Below are 22,216 nucleotides of genomic sequence, written 5' to 3' on the forward strand. Positions count from 1 at the left end.
TGTCTTGTTTACAACTGTATCCCAGCAGACAGAAAAATGGCTGGTGTATGGTAAGCATTCATTAAGTACTGGTTAAATGAATAAACAAATGAATGAAATCCTAAGTCTTTATAAAGTATACTAGTCAGCCTTTATAAAGTATACTAAGTTGCAGAATTATTTTAAAAACAAATTTGGCATACATTAAATTAATAGCCACAAACGTCTTTTAAAAACATGAACAAATAATCTATATTCCCCATTCTGACTAAATAGAGTAGTGTCAAAGTTCCTAACGTATTTCCTGACCTACAGTAGATACCGTAACATATTTACATACCCTTCCTTGACTTTAAAATATGGTGTATCAGAAACTGGCAAAGCAGAATTACAAAGACGAAATAAATGCATAAAATCAGAATCAGAAAGATCAAATGCATCGTGTTTACCATCAAACTTAAGATAGAACTAACTCAGACAAGGAATCAGAAGCTACAGAAACATTTCTCACCAGTATTTATTTCTCATAATAGTACCGCTAACAAAATCTGCTCCTCTATAATTAGGAAATCCAAAATTTGATTTGGTCTTGTTTTTCCATTACTACACAACATCTGTCAATGATCTGCTGTCATCTTATAGTTTGAAGAACTTCCTCAAAATATAAGATGTATTTTACTTCCTACCACCAAATTCAGAGATTTGCAATTTACTCATATTATATACATAAGTAATATTTCTTATACAAAAAACTACATGGAGCAGAATGCAAGTAAATGCACAAGAGTTTAGATATGATTTATACTCACTACTAAGCACAGTAACTTTTTTTCACTTAACCTATTTTTTTTGTGAAAAATACAACTTATTCCCTACATGTTCTCTTTAAGATTACCAACATACTCTAAGTGACAAACTTTATTCTGCTTCCCAAGTACTTCCCATATAATCAAGACATCATTTCACTACCAATTTAACCCTAAGTATTTTCCAAAGGGCCTGCCTTACGTGGGTTATAATCATCTTACTATGCTTCTTGTGTCCATGCTGCTGGAAAAGCAGTCTGTACAAGCAGGAGGAGAGAGGCACAATCCTGAGAGAGAGGAGTAGAGAAAGATGTTGAGAAAACAAAACCAGATAAAATGAGTGCAGGAGCTCAGCCAGTGTTCAAGGTCAAGGTTGATTACATTCTCGCAAACCATTATGAGTTAGTTGTTGTCCAGTAACAGGAAAACCGGCCCAGAAGAAATATCTAAAATTCCATGTACAAGCAGCAATGTCAGCACTAATTCTAAGCCCACTATACTTCTAAAAAAAAGGGAGCAAGTGATCATAAAATATGACTATTTAGAAGACTGGGGAATACAGATGTGCCCTAAATGCCAATCAAAATTACTGTTACAAACTCAATGCTAGCCTAAAGTAGAACGGCTGAACTATATATATCTCATGAATTTCAATGTTGCCAAAAAAAATTTTTTTTTTTTTTTTGTGGTACACAGGCCTCTCACTGCTGTGGCCTCTCCCATTGCGGAGCACAGGCTCCGGATGCACAGGCTCAGCGGCCATGGCTCCCGGGCCCAGCCGCTCCAGGGCATGTGGGATCTTCCCGGACCGGGGCACGAACCCGTGTCCCCTGCATCGGCAGGCAGACTCTCAACCACTGCGCCACCAGGGAAGCCCCAATGTTGCCAAAAAATTTTTATATTTAATCCTGAATGACTGAAACACTCTCAAATCAGAGTCCCCAAAATCATTATTATCAGTCTCAATTATCCTTGTATTCTAAATTTTTTTAATTAGTTAAAACCACAACTTTTACCATATGTTGTTTTAAAATGAAAAAGCAAAAAGGATTTGAAAACAGCATAATTACACAATATAAAACTTAGGAAGGGCCTCCCTGGTGGCGCAAGTGGTTGAGAGTCCGCCTGCCGATGCAGGGGATACGGGTTCGTGCCCCGGTCTGGGAGGATCCCATATGCCGCGGAGCGGCTGGGCCCGTGAGCCATGGCCGCTGAGCCTGCGCGTCCGGAGCCTGCGCGTCCGGAGCCTGTGCTCCGCAACGGGGGAGGCCACAACAGTGAGAGGCCCGCATACCACAAAAAAAAAAAAAAAAAAAAACTTAGGATGGATTTAATCTAACTGGAACTTTCATGGAATAGTCCCCTTCCCACTATCTCTTCTTAGTAAGAAGTGAAACCATAAACAAATCAGAGTTTTGATTTTAAATTTCCCATCTAAACTCCTATACGCCTACAATGCCATAAAACGACCTTCAAAATAATGCTTATACATACTAAGTCCTCCAAAACATTAATTTCATATTTAGTCAAAGAATCTTCCAACTAATAGGGAACCTAAAAATCTCAAATTAGTCATTTATTTCACAGAGGAGAAAACCAAATGTCCAGAAATGTTAACTGCCTTGGTCCAGGCCATTCAGCTACCTACTATAACATCAACCTATCCATTCAAGAAATCTTTATTTAGCATAAACTATCTACTAAGGCACTATGCTATGTACCAAGGATATGAAGCAATAAAGATACGTGGTCACTGTCCTCATGGAATTTATAATCTGGTGGAAAAGATTACTGCTAACTACTTAAAACTGTAGTTATCACTAGAAGGAAAAGCACACAGTGTTTTAAGACAGTTTAACAGGGGACCTAAATCAGTGATTCTCAATCATGGTCGATTTTGCCCCCCAAGGGGCATTTGGTAATATCTGGAGACATTTCTGGTTGTCATGATGGGGGAGCTAGTGGGTAGAGGCCAGGGTTGCTGCTAAACATCCTGTAATGCACAGGACAGCTCCTCACAACATATAATTATCCAGCCCAAAATATCAATAGGGTCCAGGCTGAGAAACCTTGATTTAAACCACTGGGGGCAGGGAGGGGTTAGTGAAGGCTTCCTTCCTTTATAACACTAAGACTGCTATGTCTTTAAGGGATTTTTCACAAGGTAGAAACAAAAAAGATAGACTAATTGTTACAATTAGAACTCCCACTGGAAAATCAAAACAGGAGAGAAAAAGGAGAGATTTCCCCCATACATGAAAAAGAAAGAAAAAGGCAATGTTTCATAGCTACTTCACATAAATTCCCTTTCCTGAACCACAAGGGGAAAATATAAAAACAAATTTCACATGCTTTTATTATTCCCATTACCTTTCCCACTGTTCTCTACCAAACCATGCCTACTACTAGATATTGGTGGAAAGATTGTATTAAAAGTCCTGTAGTTAACCAAATGAACACTCTGGATACAAACTTGGAAATGGAATAAAATGAAGATGGGATTTCACTATTGATGTGAAAGACAAGGCACAGAAGAGGAAAATGTACTGGGTGTTAAAGTGACTCTGGAAAGGGCTACATCCTGAAACAAAGAGTAAGCTATCGGACTAACCAAAGGATCCTAAGAACAAAAGACACTAAGAATTTAGATATCCTAAAGATGAGTAAAGAATTTAAGAACCAAGGTAAATTCAAAAATTAAACTGCAATAATTTTCCTGATACATGCATAACAGATTCTTATAATGCATAAGAGATTCTTATATTTTCCACATATTATTTTAAGAGTTCCTATATTACTAAAATGCCCTCTCCAATTGTTATAATTTTCTAAGGAAAGCGTCCTGTATTGCTATTCTCTTTTCCCTCTTTTCAAAAACAAAAACCCTACCACAATAACCTCCATACAGGAGGAGTCTTAAGGACAGAGTACAAATATGCAGCTCACATAAAATTGCTGCATTCCAGTAATCAACTGTGGTCCTAACGTAATCCACAGATTTAAACAGATAAAGATGAGACCCTTTCCACTGAGGTGAGAACTCTAAACCAACATAACAAGTAAATGCCACCATCTTTGAGCAGCAGCAACTATAATACCTTGTAATGATAATAATTCTTCTCGAATGAACCGCTCAGGTCAAGCACTGACCGTTAGGGAATCTTATATTCCATCCTGGACAAATTTTCTTTCATCATTTCAGAACTGACATTAGTGGTCATGGGATAAACTTTTATCACAGGATGATGCTTAACTGGAAATTAAAGTTTTCTCACAAAACTAGCACAATGGGCACTTAAATATCAGTTCTTGAGCCTCAATCTCATTTAACTCATGATAAGTATGAGGTATTTACCACGTAAAGGATCTTCTGACAGTGCATTTGAAAATGGGGTAGGGAGGCACAAAGTCCCTTTGAGAAAAGGGTTGGGGGGTGGAGGTGGCCGGGGGTGGGGGTGGGGGGTGGAGGCAGGCAGGCAGGCGGACACGCCATCATGACTCGGACACATCCTGCAGAAGACCACACACTTTCAGACTGAGACTTAGCCACAATTTGCATATTAAAAACCTATATTCTTAACTTTAAAATCTCTGGCACGTTCCTGTTTTCACGCCAAGATCTGCTTGCTTGTCTTCCCTTTTTTTTAATCTTGAAAAACCTGATAATTAGCAAGTTCTAAAAGTTAAGCATTTCTTATTTTAAACATTATACATACAGAGCTAAATTGTGGTGCCTTATAAAGCAAATGGCACTTCTTGACAATTCAGTGCTTCAAAGATACCTTTAAACTTGCCAGAGAAAGTTCCGTTGGGCGCAGCCCAAGGATAGATGCCTTTAAAAGCCAAATTCACTGCAAGTAAACATTCTAAAACATCCTTTTCTCCTAGTCCCGTAACTCAGATTCCTTTTTTATTTTTGCACTTTGCAACACGTGATTTAATGGAAAAACATCATTACTGAACTATTTCCCACTATATACTTCCTTGCAACAACACATTTTTACTACATCAGCAAGTATTATAGATATTCACAAAAACTATTTTCAGAAATCAGAAAAAAACAGGATTATGTACTTTGAGTTTAAAGCAAAAAAAAAGTATATTCTTCTGAATCTTCTTCAAAATCTATTGCCCTTCCTCAATTCTATGACTGTTACTGCTACAATTTTTAAGCCAACCCCATTTTCAAATATGGTGAAGTGCGAGTGTATTAGTAAATAGGAAGTTAAAAGATGTTTTAAGTTCTCTGAAATACATAAGGGGAAAAGAGAGAGTGCTACATGAACTAAAATGGGAACACTACTACAAATCTCAAGTTCTTATGAAGACTAGGTGAGAGGAGCTGAAGCATCAAGCCAGCCATTTAAATGTTAGGCTCCGTACCCTTAACGTCAATGCTAAAATGAAAAACCAATTGTTAACACCTGTAATCCACCACGCTTTACGGTGACCAACCACAGTGTACTAACCACTAGTTTGTATCTACCACATGGCAGGGAGGGCTGGGAATGGAGGAGGGTACATATTAGGAACCCCCAAGATAAACAGGAGAGGCACCCATCAAAAAGGCGTAAGGTAAATCAAATAATTGCAAGGAAATAAGAGAAAGGATTTTTTTATACTAAAATAACCACTTTAACATTCTTTTAGTGCTATAGCACCACATGTAGCAAATAAAAAGGCTACAGACCTGTTGTTTTTCCCCCCTGCAGAGCCAGGAAACTATTAGCAATAAATTGGAACATACAGTATCCTTACTTTTTATTCCAGATTTTAAGGATAAGAGTATTGTGGGATGGAACCAAATTTTATAATTTGACCCAAATTATCAACTATAAATTCATAAATAAAATGGAAAAGCTTCCCAAGTTTACGGCTCTAATTTGTATCAAGCGGTAAAAAAGAAAAGAAAATCCAGTATTCAAAAAGAAAATCCTTTCCAAAAAAAATGCTTGCTTTCATATAACTGTGTCACTGCTATCTAGTCTAATATGGAGAGTTTAATTCACATATTATCTAACTTTTAGCCTCTTTGCTAAGTTTCCAAAACGTCAATTCTAGGGAGGGAGGGAGGGAGAAAACAGGGACGGTGGGAGGGAGGAGGGAACGAGTTTTCTCCTTTTGGAAAACAAATAAAATTGTAAAACAGCTTTTTAAAGTATTGCCCTGTTCATAATATCACTATTATACTACTGAATAGAGTATTAGCACTTCCACATGAAAAGTTCATAAAATTTATGTAAATTTAGTTATCACATTAAAATATTTTTAAATAAGGCATACAGGTAAGGATAACTCTGGTTGTGTAGATATGTACTTGTTAAATGCTTGTTTAATGTTAGCATTAAGGTCTATTCCTACCGGAGTTTTAAAAGATTTTAAAATATTTTATCAAAACTTGTCTCCCTTCAGACTAGGGAACTCAACTAAATAGTGAAAACCGGACACCTGCTTGTTAAAAATCTAGCCCTATATATGACACGTGAAGGAGCCCGTGGGAAATGCTTCTCCAGCATCTTCCCTCTGCATGCACAACTCTCCCTGCCTGTCTTTATGTCGGATGATGAGAACAGGGGGGGGAGTAAGGATAGGAGAAATTGCAGAATAATCTCGCCTCCCGATCAACCATGCCCTTAGCTTAAGTCCCTAGTTGGCAGGTTACCTAGCCAACAATATCTCAATTATAAACAAACACTACTTGCAATGTGACCACAGGTTATCACCCCTGTAGGTGCTTTGCCTGCACTACCCCCGATCACGGTCTGCCTCATTAAGAACCCGGGAAAGGTCTGGGCAATGATGCCCGGCCTCCAGTTAAAATCCCGCAGGCCCAGGAAAGATGGGCGGGCCAGGCATCGGCGGAACTGACCCAGAGAGACCTGCCGTAGGCCTCCGGGGGAGGGCCCACGCGGGCCTTCCCTCCAGCCCCGCAGCCACTCAGTACTCTGCTGGAGACACCGGAACCTCCCTCCGCCCCGGGGCGGCCCTCTTCCAGCCCTCCGCCCACGGAATCGGGGGAGGGGCGCCGGGGCAGAGAAACACCCCTCCCCCACGGCCACAGCTAGGCCGCCACTCGCCCCACCCTCAAAAGCCCAGCGGGCCAGTGCCCACCCTCCTGCGGTGGCCTCGTCCCGGGTTGGGGGGAGCGTGGGTAGGAGGGGAGGCTAAAGTACAATACCAACCTCGCTATTGAAGGTTTTCACAGCCTCCATGTTGTCGGTGCGGAGGCCCAGAGCCCGGCGGCGGAAGAGGCGGCGGCCACTGCACTGGGTGGGGAGAGGGAGACGGGGGCGGCGACGCGGCTGCGAGGAGGGGGCGCCGGCGGGAGGCCGGGCCGCTGCGACCCCGGGCAGGAGGGGAAGGGCAAGCACCGGCGGGGAAGGGTTCCCTTAGGGGCAGCGAGGCCCCGGCATGGCCGCTAGGACGGGCGGAGCGCCGGTCCGGGAAACAGAGGCGCTGCCGGGGCTGGTTGGCAGCGGCGGGGGAGGGGCTGGGCGCCTTCTCTTCTCCGCCCCGCTCGGTCTCGGGCTTCCACCCCCTAGCCCGGTCCCCTACACTCTCCACCCCCTTCTTCCTCTTCCTCCGACAGGCTCTTGTTTCACCTCCCCGCCGCTCGGGCCGTAGGAACCAGCAGCGCACGGCGAAGACGGAGGAGGAAGCGCTGGCAGCAGCGGCTGCGGCATCCAATATGGCGGACACGAGTCGGGCCGCGCAGCTCGGAGATCCGCGGCGCCCGCCAGCGCGCCCCCTGGCGGCGGGACCGCGCAGGCCCGGGCCGCCGCGCGGAACCATCGAGCGCGCGCGGGCCAGAGCGTCGCCGCCAGGAGGCCCCGCTCTTCTCGGCTCCCGGGGTCCCTTGCCCCTCACCCGCACCCCACCAACTCGCCGCTACGGGAGCGAGTGCTGCTGCCTCTTGGAGCGCCCTTGGGGCCACTGCAAAGCACTGCTCTAAGAAAAACCCAAATGCCCCCCGGCAAGTTTAGGCAATAATATACACATTTCCGTTGTTTCCATGTGGCTTGGCCCCTTTACACGAGGTTTAGTTGCTTTTCAGAACTTTACTGGACGTTGGCCTAAAGGTTAACAGCCGGAAAAGTTCCTAGTCAGTCACTTATTTGGTAACGATGTGCCCAAGCATTTTAATAGCGTCGGGGGAAAACGTTAGAAACAAAAGCTTTGGATCCGGGCGGGGGCCGGGGGACGAGGGAAGCACGCCTGCAGCGAGCAAGCAGCTCGGTGCAGGAAATGCACGCTACATAAAATCCGGGGGGACCGGCGTGGTCTAGACAATGAGTGCATTTGTCTGTACAGCGGGAAGCAGTGCCCAGAACGCACAAGATTTCCATAGGCGAAAGGGAACCCATCTTTTATGAAAGATGAATTATTCTAAGGGAATTTTGCCCTAGGTTTAGAGGCAGAGGGTGAATACCGTTTTCCTAGATGAAATAGATGCTGCTAGCAAAATGCCTTCTCTCTCACTTCGTGCAATGTAAGATAACCGATACCAAATTAAAAGCGAGCATTTAAATTAAAAGTTAGGGGTGTATCACTGAACCCCAAACACCACTGTCGTCTTACTGGGAGTCATTTTTCAGCAATCACTTCTCCGAAGTTCACTCGAAGGAAAGGGGGGAAAGATGACGGCAGAATTTTTCTCTAGAGGATTGTTGGAATCAAGGTACTAATGTAAGAGCTGAGCCCAGAGCCGTGTGAAACTGGGGAAGGCAGGCGCTTCTTGACATTTTAGGGTCTGCTTTTTAGAACCTACTTCATTGACAGCTTTAAAACGGTGGCTGGCTACTTAGAAGGTAAAATGGATAACTTTTTCGTAAGAGCTTATATTTCCACTTTCAAAATCTCAAATGTGTCACAAAGGTCATAGGCCAAGCCATTCTGATCTCTTGCAAACATTTGCAGTAGCCTCCTAACTAACTGGTCCCTATCATTCATCCTCCAGACTCTAGCCAGAGGGGAATTTTTTTAAGACACAAATCAGATCAGGTCACTCCCTTGTTTAAATCTTTTTAAGACTTTCCCATTGCACTTCAGATATTATCTTAACCTCTTATAATGGCCCGAAGGTCCTACCTATCTCAGCTCACACTACTTTCCCCGTCCTCTTTACTCTGGCCACAGTGGTCTCCTTTGTTCCTTGACAACACTGAGTGCTTTCCTAGCTAGGACACTTGTGTGCCTCTGCCTTCTGGGGTGCTGTTGCTCTCGTTCTTTCCTAGCTGACTCCTCATCCTCTTTCCTCCTGCCAGAGGTTTCTCCTAATCAGTTCATCTACAGTAGCATGCTGTGACTTGCGGAAGTACCCACTCAGTTCTGGTCATGCCAGATTTTAACACTCAACATTTGCTGCTCTGGCCTATGAGGGATTATTTATTCAGTCATTCATGAATGAATGTTGACCGAATTACTTAGGCCTGAGAGATTAAGATGCAATACAAGCTAAAGAATTATATTTTTAGAAAAGAATTAAATCTGTTGTTAACATATTACAGGACTTGATTTCATAAAGCTTCCATAGCCGGAAGGATTGCCGAAGGCGTATTTGGACCAAGGGATGGAAAAGAAAAAAAAAAAAGGCAGAGGACAACCTAAGCACACTCTTTTAGTGAGAAGGAAATAAAGCAAGAGGAAAAGTAGAGAAAGGTTAGAGGAGGGTAAAGGGGAGTCTGGAGGCCCAGTGCAAAGAGTAAATGCAAAGTCTGTGCACAGCTACACACACCTCTACGTTGTGAACATGTCAATGCCCATGTCTGTAGTTTATGTGTGTATGTATATTAGGATTCTGATTCCCAGGTAACAAACCAATTCGAACTAGCTTAAGCATTAAAGAATTCATCATTAGGATGCAGATTTTTCTCCTGTAACCCAAAGTCAGGAATGCAGATGGGCCTAAGGAAGGAAGGCACCCAAACCAGAATTTAGAAAGCCTAAAGCAGCCTTATCTGCTTACCTGCTTGAGTTTTCCTTCTGTTGCTTTATCCAACTCTCTGTTTTACTTAGTGGGATATGACTGTCGCTCCTGGTTTTATAGTTCTAAACACCTAGAGGACCTGACTGATAGCCTCTCCTTCCCAGTTCCAAATTCCTTAAGAGGAAAGTAAGGAACTGGATTGACCCAGCTTGGATTAGGTGATCATCACCGAGAAACTTAAGACCAATAATTCATTTTCTGAAGAAGATTAATATGGGAAATAGCGGGCAGGAGTAGCCCAGCCACTGGAAGCAATATTTCCAGTTATGAATTATGAAACTCACATTCCAGAGTTTATGGCATTCTCTTCCAAGTGCGGTTATCATTGGCCTTTCCCCTAGGACTTAATCATTTCGGGGAGTAACTCATAGGCTCTAATTCAGCCGTAACCAAGCGGTCAGAGTCAAAAACAGTCTGGAGCAGCCCTCGCCATAGAGCTTTCTGAGATGGTGGACATGTTCTATATCCGTGATGCCCGATTCAGTGGCGCTAGCTCCGTGTGACTATAGTGCACGTGAAATATGGCGTGCGCAACTGAGAAAATGAGTTTTTAATTTTATTTCACTCTAATTGGCTCAAGTTTAAATATATGCTAGTGGCCACCACATTGGAAAGCAGAGGTCTAGCTAGAGAGGACTTAGTCCCATCGATAGGGCACGTCCTGGGTAAGGGGAGTCATTGTGAGATGGCAGTAAGCAAAAGACAATTATCAGCTATCAGAAGTAGCTATATATGTATATGAGTTGTTTTCAAACAAGGGCAAAAAACCTGGAGCACTATCTAAACCAGAACTAATTTCCATCCAGTGAAAAAAATGAAAACTTGAGATTCCTCAGGAAACACTTCGGGAATGGTTTAGTAAATTAGGGCACAGAAACAAAATGGAATATTATATGGCCAATTAAAATGGTTAGACTGTGGGAAACAATACGATGGTTCTTCAAGAATCAAATAGAATTAGCATATGATTCAGCTATTCCACTTCTGGATTCATCCAAAAGAAATGAAAACAGGGACTTGAGCAGATATCTGTGTACCCATGTTCATAGTGGCACTTTCACAATAACTAAAAAGTGGCAGCAACCCCAGTGTCCATTGACAGATAAATGGACAAACAAAACAGAATGGGGTATATGCATACAATGGAATATTATTCAGCCTTAAAGTGGAAGGAAATTCTGACATTTGCTACAACATGGATGAAACTTGAAGATATTATACTAAGTGAAATAAGCCAGTCACAAAAAGACAAATATTGTATGATTCCACTTATATGGGGTACCTAGAATAGTCAAATTCATAAAGACAGAAAGTAGAATGGTGGTTGCCAGGGGAGAGTGGAAATGGAGGGTTAGTGTTTAATGGGCATAGAGTTCATTTTGGGAAGATGAAAAAGTTCTGGAAATTAATGGGGATGATGGTTGCACAAGAGTATGAAAGTACTTAGTGTCACAGAACTGTACACTTAAAAATAGTTAAATGGTAAATATTATGTTATGTTTGCTTAATCACAATTTTAAAAATATTTTTAATGGTTTGAATAAGACTAGAAATACAGGAAAGGGAAAATGCATATGTTAGCCTATTAAATACAAAACAAACTGTTAATGTATTGATATTTTAGTTTTAAGAGTATATATGCAAAGATTGAAAAATGATATAAAAAATAAAGATAATTCTATTTGGGTGCTGGGATTGCGAGGGTTTTTAAAAAAATATTTTTGCCCCATTTCAATAATTTGGTAATTTTGTATCTTATTATTTTATTTTATTCTTTTTGACCCCACCATGTGGCTTGCAGGATCTTAGTTCCCCAACCAGGGATCGAACCCAGGCCCATGGCAGTGAAAGCACCAAGTCCTAACCACTGGACCGCCAGGGAATTCCCAATCTTATTATTTTAAATGAGCACAATATAACTCACCAAACTTGATAGTAAAACCAGCTATATTTCCTGAGAGAATCATAAGATGTTAAAAGTACAAAGTAAATATTTTACTTCCACCAGCTTCACTTAAATTAAGTAGGAATTTTGAGTTTGGCAGATGTGTTTTTCTGTTAAAGAAGTGGTTCTTCAAATAGCTAAGGGTAAAACAGCACATGTTATCAGTAGTAGTGGTCAAAGATTAAAACAAAAAATCTCTAAATTTCCAGGCTTTGTAGTTTGAATATTGATTTAAGCTTAACCTTTGCCCCTCAATGAGTAAACCAACAGGTTCGTGTCTTTCTCCTTCACAATGAATCTTTCCTTACTACTTACACACACACACACACACACTCCTGACCCAAAGTTATGCCCAACCCACAGACACAACCTTCAGTTGTTCCCCAGACTTTCCAAATGGACATGACTTCAAGTTGCTGGTGAGAAGGGGCTGTTTTGCCTGCCTTAAAGTTTTATGCAGCTATTGTGAAATGACAGAGGAACTTTCTGACTATAGGAATTTTCATTCATTTCAGATCATTGAAAAGGAGACCAAATTATTTTGTTGCAATACAATGAGAGAAGACTCAGGGTATGATGAAAGAGGTCATATCACCCAAAAGGCATTTTCTTATATCCCTAAACTCTGTCTACCTTTCTGCTACAAACAGCTGTTATAAACTGAGGGCACTGTGCTAAGTGGCATCAAGGTGGCTGTCCAAATAAGGCCTCACATGTTGACAATCCATTGTGACCACTGTATTCCTCATATGTTGATGGATTAGTAACTCAATTTAATTCATCCAGAGTAGATCAGAGCCTCATGGACAAATCAATGATAACCAAACACAAGATACTGACACATCCCCCCCAGAATGCAAGCTTATTAATTTACTATATATCTCATTCAAGTGACTGGAATTCTCATGTCTACTATTCAAGGCAAAGTCCTCTACACCAAGGTAGCTGGGAAACTAATAATCTGACAGTTGCTTTGAGTTATTAAATTGTAAAAAGAAACTTTTAGTGACTAGAACTTTTATATCCTTCCCCCTGACATATACCCAAGCTTCAGTGTTCCTTTTCCTACACCATATTGAATAAACACTGCAAACATCTCTCTGATACCTATTTTGTTTTTATGCTAATATCTCTTGGCTCAATTTGAAGCCTATAATAAGACTAGCAAAATCATGGCTTTCTGAAGATTTGAGTTTATTCCTTATATGTTAATTTGTATAGATTTTAATCTAAGTCAGAAGGTTTCAAAGCACTTTTTAAAAATCAGTTTTGGGTGGTGTTATAGTCTGAATTGTGTCTCCCGAAATTCATATGTTGAAATCCTAACCCTCAGTACTTCAGAATGTGACTGTATTTGGAGACAGGGTCTTCCCTGCATCCCAGCTTGAGATATGATTGAAAAATAAAAATTATATACATTTAAGGTGTACAAGGTGATGTTTAGATGTCTATTGTGAAATGCATACCACAATCAAGCTAATTAATATATCCATCGCTTCCCATAGTTACCACCATTTTTTGGGAAATGAAAACACTTGAGATCTACTCTCTTAGCAAATTTCAAGTATACATTACATTATTATTAACCATAGCCACCATGTTGTCTCCAGAACTTATTCATCTTATAACTAAAATTTTGTACCCTTTGATCAATATCTCCCCTCTCCCCCCACCCCCAGCTTCTGGTAACAAAGATTCTACTCTCTGTTACTATGAGTTTACCCTTTTTCAAAAAAAATTCCACAGATAAGTAAGATCATGCAATATTTGTCTTTCTGTGTCTGGCTTATTTAACTTACATAGTGTCCCCCAAGTTCATCCATGTTGTTGCAAATGGCAGGATTTCCCTCTTTTTATTTTATTTTTTGAGCATTCTTTTTTTTATATATTTTTAAAACTGAGGTATAGTTGATGTACAATATTATATGACCCATTGGTTGTTCAGTAGCATGTTGTTTAATCTCCACATACTTGTGAATTTTGTAGTTTTCTTTGTATAATTAATTTCTGGTTTCACAACACTGTGGTTGGAAAAGATGCTTGAGATAATTTCAATCCTCTTAAATTTATTAAGACTTGTCTTGTGGCCTAACATAAGATCTATCCTGGAAAATGTCCCATGTGCACTCCAGAAGAACGTGTATTCTGTTGCTTTTGGAGGGGATATTCTGTATATATCTGTTAAGTCCATCTGCTACAACATGTCATTTAAGACTGACGTTTCCTTACTGATTTTCTGTCTGCATGATCTATCCACTGATGTAAGTGAAGTATTAAAATCCCGTACTATTATCGTACTGCTGCCTATTTCTCCCTTAAGTCTGTTAATTTTTGCCTTATATATTTAGCTGCTCCTATGTTGGGTGCATAAATATTTACAAATGTTATATTCTCTTGTTGGCTTGACCCTTTTATTACTATGTAATGCCCATCTTTGTCTGAGAAACCCTGGGTTAAGATTTTGTTTTATTGTTTTGTTCTGCTTCTAATAAGAAGAGATAAGAGAGCTATGTAAAGTTCAAAAAGTTCTTAACGATCATATGCCTGTCATGTTATTTTGACTTACTTCACATAAACTGTTTGTAGAGAGGAATGGGTTAGTAATCAAGATGAGTTATAAAAGAGAATTGAGTATGAAGGCAGAAAGAATTCACATTCAAGGCATAAAATGGTGGTGAAATGGGATCTAATCTTATCCTCTGGGTCAGGGAGAACTTCTGGAGGTCAGGACACCATGATGCCTACTTTAGGAACTATAGCCTTAGTCCCTTAAATTCCAGCAGACTGTTGACACTCTAAAATGATGAATTTCTGACAGAATGACAGAGCAGGTTCCTAAACACCTCCATTGCATAGCAACTACCGATACTCATTAAAATATTTAAATTTCCTTTTTAAATGTATTGCTGTGTTGATAAAGAGCAAAAGCAGTCTTAGAAGCCAGAAAAAGTAGAAGCAGAAATCTAGAGAAATAAGGAAGCACTGTAATGGCCGAACCCTGCCAATCCCTGGTGTCACTAAGCTTTGATTTTGATATGTACGTAGGACATAAGATAGCCAAGTTATGGAGTCTTTTTAATTTAAATAATTAAACAAATAACACTATATTAGTTTTAGGTGTACAAGATGATGATTCGATATTTGTATATATTGCAAAATGAGCACCACCATAAGTCTAGTTAACACCTATCACCATACATAGTTACAAAATTTTGTTTTTTCTTGTGATGAGAACTTTTAAGATCTACTCTCTTAGTCTTATAAAAGAACCTTGTACAAAGCTAAATGTCAAAAGGGAGCCATCAGCAAAGTGGTTAAAGTGTAAAGGGAAGAATAAAACAAAAACAAAAGGTGTTGGCGGATGTGGGAGGAGGGAGCGGCACAGAAATTCCTGTATCAACATCAGAACTGAGTAAAGAAAGGGAAGAAATTCCCACAAGAGTGTGTAACCACAAGTCAGACCTCATGCATGTTTGTGGTCCACTTCATAATATCTGGGTGATGTAAAAAACCTCAAGCAAAGGAATTATTTTAAATTGGTACTGGGTTGGCATGCCTCCAGGCAACAGAAAATACAACTGCAATTTTTTCTGGGGGAAAGTGACTTCAACCTAACCTTCAAAGAAGTTTGACAAATAAAGGTCTATTGAAAATGAGATTATAATTAAACAAACAAATAAATGAACAGGAAAACAAAACATCGTGAGTGGGAGCCAACAGAAACACAAGACAGCAAAATCAGATAATCCAAAAGTTTAGATGGTAGAATCGACAGATTCAGAAGACAAAATTTTTTATAGGTGCCTGGGAATATGTTGGACTAGGTTATTCAGATCAGTCCCATTACTGAAAACCACAACAAATGCTGGCTAAAAGAAAGAAAAATATGAAAAGCATTGAAAGCACTGAAAACAGGGCAAAACTTAAAGAAAGTGAGAATCAGAGAGACCCTGAAATTGCTTTTGCCTTGGGTGCATTTTCCATTCCAGACAAACTTGAACTTTGGGTTTTGACAGCCTTCTGGGGTAAAAGGGGCAGAAATCAAAGCCTGGGAGCCCCCAAGTTGGAAAGTCTAACAGGAGGGTCTCTTTACACTGAGCTAGACCTGCAAAGGGTTACAACCCAGGATTAGGGTGAAACAGAAGTAAACTCACATCTCTCTCCACCCAGGGGACTCTGAGAAAATTTTCCTCGTCTTACAGAACAAGAAGAGAGGGGAATAGTGAAAAGTATAACACAGCCTAGCCTTTACACGGATTTGCAGTTCAATATCATGTTATCTCTAGCCCTTAATGTAGTTCAAAGTGTTCCCGGGCTAGTAGTGCCCCTAGATCCGCGGTCCCCAACCTTTTTGGCCTCAGGGACTGGTTTTGTGAAAGACAATTTTCCACAGCTGGAGCCGGGGTGGGGGGCTGAGAGGGTGCAGGGCTCGCTCAGGCAGTGATGCGGGGGGCTGAGAGGGCGCAGGGCTCGCTCAGGCAGTGATGCGGGGGCTGAGAGGGCGCAGGGCTCGCTCAGGCAGTGATGCGGGGGCTGAGAGGGCGCAGGGCTCGCTCAGGCAGTGATGCGGGGGGCTGAGAGGGCGCAGGGCTCGCTCAGGCAGTGATGCGGGGGGCTGAGAGGGTACAGGGCTCGCTCAGGCAGTGATGCGAGCGAGAGGGAGGGGCTGATGAAGCTTCACAGGCTTGCCCACCGCTGCTGCCCTCCTGCTGTGAGGCCCAGTTCCTAACAGGCCTCAGACAACTACTGGTTGGTGGCTCCGGGGTTAGGGACCCCTGCCCTAGACAACTAAGAGAGGAAATACACGTCCTCTCTGAAATATTGGTCCTTCCTTTAAGGCCTTAAGGAAATCTTGCAAATGAATTCCTAAGGAAAATGAGTGTATTTGTTTCCCATTGCTGCTGTGACAAGTTACCACAAACTTGGCAGCTTTTAAAACAACACAAATTTATTGTCTTACAGTTCTGGAGGTCAGGGTTCACAGTGGGTCTCACTGTGCTAAAATCAAGGTGTCAGCAGGGCTGCATTTCTTCTAGCTGGAGGCTCTAGAGGCAACATTTGAAGATTATATACCATAAATGAGAATCAGCAGAAAAGACAGATGAAACATACATTCATACACATATACATCATAAACCAGTTAGGTTTATCACAGGAGTATAGGGTTGGTTTAACATTAGAAATATTCATTAATGTAATTCACATTTTAAGAGATTAAAAGAAGGACTTCCCTGGCGGCACAGTGGTTAAGAATCTGCCTGCCAATGCAGGGGACATGGGTTCCATCCCTGGTCCAGGAAGATCCCACATGCCACAAAGCAACTAAGCCCATGAGCCACAACTACTGAGCCCAAACGCTGCAACTACTGAAGCCTGTGCTCCTAGAGCCTGTGCTCCGCAACAAGAGAAGCCACCTCAATGAGAAGCCCGTGCACTGCAACGAAGAGTAAAAAAAAAAGAGAGAGATTAAAAGAGAAAAACTATACGACTGTTTCAGTGGATGCAAAAAAATGCATTTGATGTGATTCAATATCACAGCTAAATAAAACAATATTAGATTCCAATGTCTGCCATAACAAATTACCATGAATTTGGTGGCTTAAAGCAATAATTCTCTCACAGTTCTGAAGGCTAGAAATAAAAAATCTAAATGTGAGCAGGGTCAGGCTCCCCTCAGAGGCTCTAGGGGAGAGTCAGTTCTTGCCTCTCACAGCTTCTCCTAATTTTTTTTTTAACATCTTTATTGGAGTATAATTGCTTTACAATGGTGTGTTAGTTTCTGCTTTATAACAAAATGAATCAGCTATACGTATACATATGTCCCCATATCCCCTCCCACTTGCATCTCCCTCCCACCCTCCCAATCTCACTCCTCTCGGTGGTCACAAAGCACCGAGCTGATCTCCCTGTGCTATGCAGCCGCTTCCCACTAGCTATCTGTTTTACATTGGGTAGTGTATATATGTCCATGCCACTCTCTCACTTTGTCCCAGCTTACCCTTCCCCCTCCCTGTGTCCTCAAGTCCATTCTCTAGTAGGTCTACATCTTTATTCCCATCCTGCCCCTAAGTACTTCATGACCTTTTTTTTTTTTTTAGATTCCATATATATGTGTTAGCATATGGTATTTGTTTTTCTCTTTCTGACTTACTTCACTCTGTATGACAGACCTCCTGATGTTTTTTGACTGATGGTGACATCACTCTGATCTCTGCCTCTATCCACACCTGGACCTCTCCTCTGTGTCTGTCTGTATAAAATCTCTCTCTGCCTCTCTCTTCTAAGGGTACATATGATTGCATTTAGGGCCAACCCTGATAATTCAAGATAAATTCCTCTCAAGATCCTTAACTTAATCACATCATTTGCCATATAAATTAATTTTCATTCTTGCTGTGTAATGTGATATTCACAGGGTCCAGAGATTAGGAAGTAAATATAACTTGGGGGGAGGGGACATTCTTCCAGCATACAGCAAAACAAACCACAATGGAATTGTAAAAGACAGCTTACTTAACTTGTATTTTAATCAGGATCTTAAAAAAATAGCTACAGCTAATATCAAACATTCCTTTTAAAATGAGGAATAAGAATGGATGTCCATTATTACCAGTTCTATTCTACATTATCCCAGAAACCCAAACCAATGCAGCAAGACAAAGAAATAAAAATTCTAAGAACTGAAAAGAAAAACACACAAAATATTATTTTAACACAACTGTCTGAATATAAAACTTTAAAAACATCTACAGATAAGTTATAGAATTATTAATAGTTTAAGAAAATTGCATTTCTTTTTTTTTTTTTTTTTTGGCCTTCCCGCACAGCTGGTGGGATTTTTGTTCCCCGATCAGGGATTGAACCCAGGCCTTCAGCAGTGAGAGTGCAGAGTCCTAACCACTGGGCCGCCAGGGAATTCCTGACAATTGCATTTCTATATGCCCATACATGGAAATTATATTAGTAACTGTAATCGATTCCAGAAATATTTACCAAATAAAATGGCAACCAAAATATTGGGCTGGCCAAAAATTTCATTTGGGTTTTCTGTATGATCTTATGGACAAACCTGAGTGAACTTTTTGGCCAGCCCTAGTAGAGGGTGTTGTGTTTCCTCCTATGACGGAATACTGGTACTGCACTTGGCCTTTTATAGTAACAACTAGAGAATGTACAAAATATAAGCAACAATTGTTTTCAGACATTGGGCACTAGACAGGGAAGGATAATAAAAACTGTATCCCAGCAGTACCTCTACTTTCTTCCTGGTGGCTCTTTCTGGACCACAAGGTGGGGAGGAGGAACCCAAACAGAGCATGAGAGTCTTACTGAGTTGAGGAGACAGAGATCAGGTTTTGGACAGGTGGCTGGAATTTGGAGGACAAGATGCTAGAGCGGAGAGAGCTATGTGGAGAAAGGGCTCCAGGGACTTCCCTGGTGGTCCAGTGATTAAGACTCCAAGCTCCCAGTGCAGGGGGTCTGGGTTCGATTCCTGGTCAGGTAACTAGATCCTGCATGCTGCAAGGAAGGTCCTGCACATGGCAACTAAGACCCAGCACAGGTAAATAAATAAATAAATATTTTTAAAAAATGTCTATCCTAAAGAAAGGGCTCCAGAAATCATCATAGAGGTCACCTTGAGTTTTGGCTGACTACAAAGCAGCACATGCTTAGAGAAAATTCTACAAGGTCAGGCAAAGAAAAGCACTTGGGAGCCCAAAGCTGAACAATTCCCAGAACTAGGAGATATTGAGTTCTCATCAGCCAGAGTGGAGAAATCCTCACTGAACACCTGGGAAGAACTATAGGCACATACACACACACACACACACAATGATGGTGTGTATCAAAGCAACACAGGAACCAACTGAAAGAGCTCCCAGTGCCAAAGCAGAAACAATTTGAACAAAATAAAATATTACTGAATTATAATCCAAGCAAGAATGATAACCTCATTCATGGCGTGAAGGCAATATTGTTAAGATGTCAGTTTTTCTCAAAATGTTTTAAATGTTCAGTGTAATTTTTTAAAAAGCAGGTTTTTTTCCCTCCCTTAGAAATAGACAAGCTGATTCCAAATATATGAGGATGAAAAGGATTTAGAGTACCTAAGACAATTTTAAGGAAAATTGGAAGGACTTCTACTATGTGATCTAAAATACTATTATGAAGCTACAGCTTCAAGACAATGTGGTGTGGTAGTGGAGTATGAATCAACCTATGTACCAATAGAGAAGACTAGAAAATCCAGAAATATACACATATATGTATATATTCCCACACATATATAGTTTATTCATTTTCAAAGACGTACCAAGGTAATTCATAGTCTTTCTAATAAATGGCAATGGAAAAAAGGGGATCCATATGGGAGAAAAAGGTGTCTCAACGTTTGCATCACACCATAGATGAAAATTAGGAGAAGAAAGGGCAGTGCATGGAGGGAAGATGGGTCGGCGGGAACTGGGAAGACCTTTTCATGGAGATCACAACCCCAGCCACTTCTGATTACTTCTCCAGTTTTACCATTTCCTCCGATTCCTCTGTTCATCATTTCAGTTCCTTGAATGAGATATCCTGCGGTTTGATTCTAGACATTGCCATGCTATTTCATTTTACTGGAACGCTTTCTACACAATTACATCTCATCTTTATTTGGGTAACTCCTATTCATTTCACCTTTGATTTTCCTTTTGATTAATTGGTAAATACACACAATCTTTATAATATATGAAAGATATAAAAATTTTTGAAAGAACACCTGTAGAGCCCTCTCTGAAAGGGATTTCTAAAACCAGCACTAGCTTTGATATTAGCCAGGAGGACTCATAGTCTCAGAATATGGTCAAAGTCACAGTATGATTTATTATAGTGAATGGATACAAAACAAAATCAGCATAGGGAAAAGGCACAAGGCAATCAGGTGCAAGCTTCTAGGAGTCCTCTCCTAGGGGAGTCATGTAGGATGTGTTTAACTCTTCCAGCAATGAGTCGTGACAACATGTGTAAAGTGTTGCTTATTAGAGAAGCTCTTTAGGGACTCGGTGCCAAGGGTTTTTGCTGGGACCTGGACATGCAGCTCCCTCTGCCTGGCATGTACCAAAATTCAAGACTTCGGGATGGAAAGCAGGTGTTTGGCATAAACCATATTGTTTAGGCACTGTGAGCCACTCTTATCAGGCAATGGTGGGAACCCTCCCAAGATGAAATCTAAGCTCCCAGACACTAGCCAAGGTCTCAACTTACAAGCAGGTCTTTCTAAGGATAGCATCTCAGGCCTGCTACTTATTCTGGAACCCACTTCCTGTCCATGCCCATCCCAAGTCCCAAACACTTCCCCTCCACCCATCAAGTAACCACCATATTAATGAATATTTACTGTGACCTTGCTTTTCTTCCTACAGATGTATTTTATATGTATGTATGCCTATACAATTTATTTTTGGTTTTGCAATGTTTTGAACTTCATCTAACTAGAATAATGTACCTTTCAATTTTTCATTTATATAATGCTTGTGATGCTCATCCATGTTAATATCTGCATTTCCTAGTGTGTGTGTATGTGTATGTATACACACATACCTTATGGTTTAAACTTAATTATATGTATGTATGTGTTGTGTGTGTACATATACATATACACATCTGTTGGAGATAAAATATAATCTTCAACGCAATAAAGCATTATCTTTAAATTTGCTCATTGATACATTATTTATTTTAATAACTTTACTGATTTCTTTTTTAATTTTAATTAATTAATTAGTTTATTTTTGGCTGCGTTGGGTCTTTGTTGCTGCACGTGGCCTTTCTCTGGTTGTGGCGAGTGGGGCTACTCTTCGATGCAGTGTGTGGGCTTCTCATTGCAGTGGCTCATCTTTGTTTTGGAGCATGGGCTCTAGCACGTGGGCTTCAGTAGTTGTGGCTCGCAGACTCCAGAGGGCAGGCTCAGTAGTTGTGGCACACGGGCTTAGTTGCTCCATGGCATGTGTGATCTTCCCGGACCAGGACTCGAAACTGTGTCCCCTGCATTGGCAGGCAGATTCTTAACCACTGCGCCACCAGGGAAGTCCTGATACATTATTTATATTAGTGAAAACAATGTAAATATCAATAGAATAATGAATACTTAAGTTATGCAGCAGGAGATAATTTAAAGATAATACCGTACTGAATTGAGGATTATATTCTATCTTCAACAAACTTGTACAGAGAATCCATTATGTTCTAGGAAGGCATGAGCACGGATGTAGATGTATATGTCTGTTCACGTGTCAAGTCCATAGTTTTTTATTACCATTGTTTTATATTATTTTAATATCTGATAATATCAGTTTTCTTAATTGTCTTATTTTTCCAAATTTCTTGACAATTCCAATTCATCTAATTTCTTATTTGGAATTAGAAGCATAGTACATAGTACAAAAACCAACAAAATTATCTTAGGGGATTCTCATTACATTTACATTTTGCTCTGGATTTGACTCTTATTTTTTCCCA

At 40.7% G+C, this 22,216-nt stretch overlaps 1 protein-coding gene across 7 annotated transcripts in view; it reads right to left on the reverse strand.

The window, feature by feature from the left end:
• SCAF8 (SR-related CTD associated factor 8) overlaps nt 1-7,491 on the reverse strand; it is a 191,471-nt gene extending 183,980 nt beyond the window's left edge. For 4 of the 7 annotated variants that reach the window (XR_009533938.1, XM_060114501.1, XM_060114502.1 and 1 more), the window contains exon 1: nt 6,968-7,080. Coding sequence is in view for 6 of the 7 variants with exons in the window: in XM_060114501.1 (XP_059970484.1) it covers nt 6,968-6,997 (30 nt within the window). In the remaining variant the exon portion in view is untranslated. Of the gene's footprint in view, nt 1-1,007; nt 1,073-6,963; nt 7,104-7,340 lie in introns of those variants that run through there. The other 3 variants (XM_060114507.1, XM_060114506.1, XM_060114503.1) reach the window with 3 other exon arrangements.
• Nucleotides 7,492-22,216: the final 14,725 nt, after the last annotated feature.

This window comes from Mesoplodon densirostris, chromosome 12 (genome assembly GCF_025265405.1).
Source record: "Mesoplodon densirostris isolate mMesDen1 chromosome 12, mMesDen1 primary haplotype, whole genome shotgun sequence".
Lineage (NCBI taxonomy): Eukaryota > Metazoa > Chordata > Mammalia > Artiodactyla > Ziphiidae > Mesoplodon > Mesoplodon densirostris.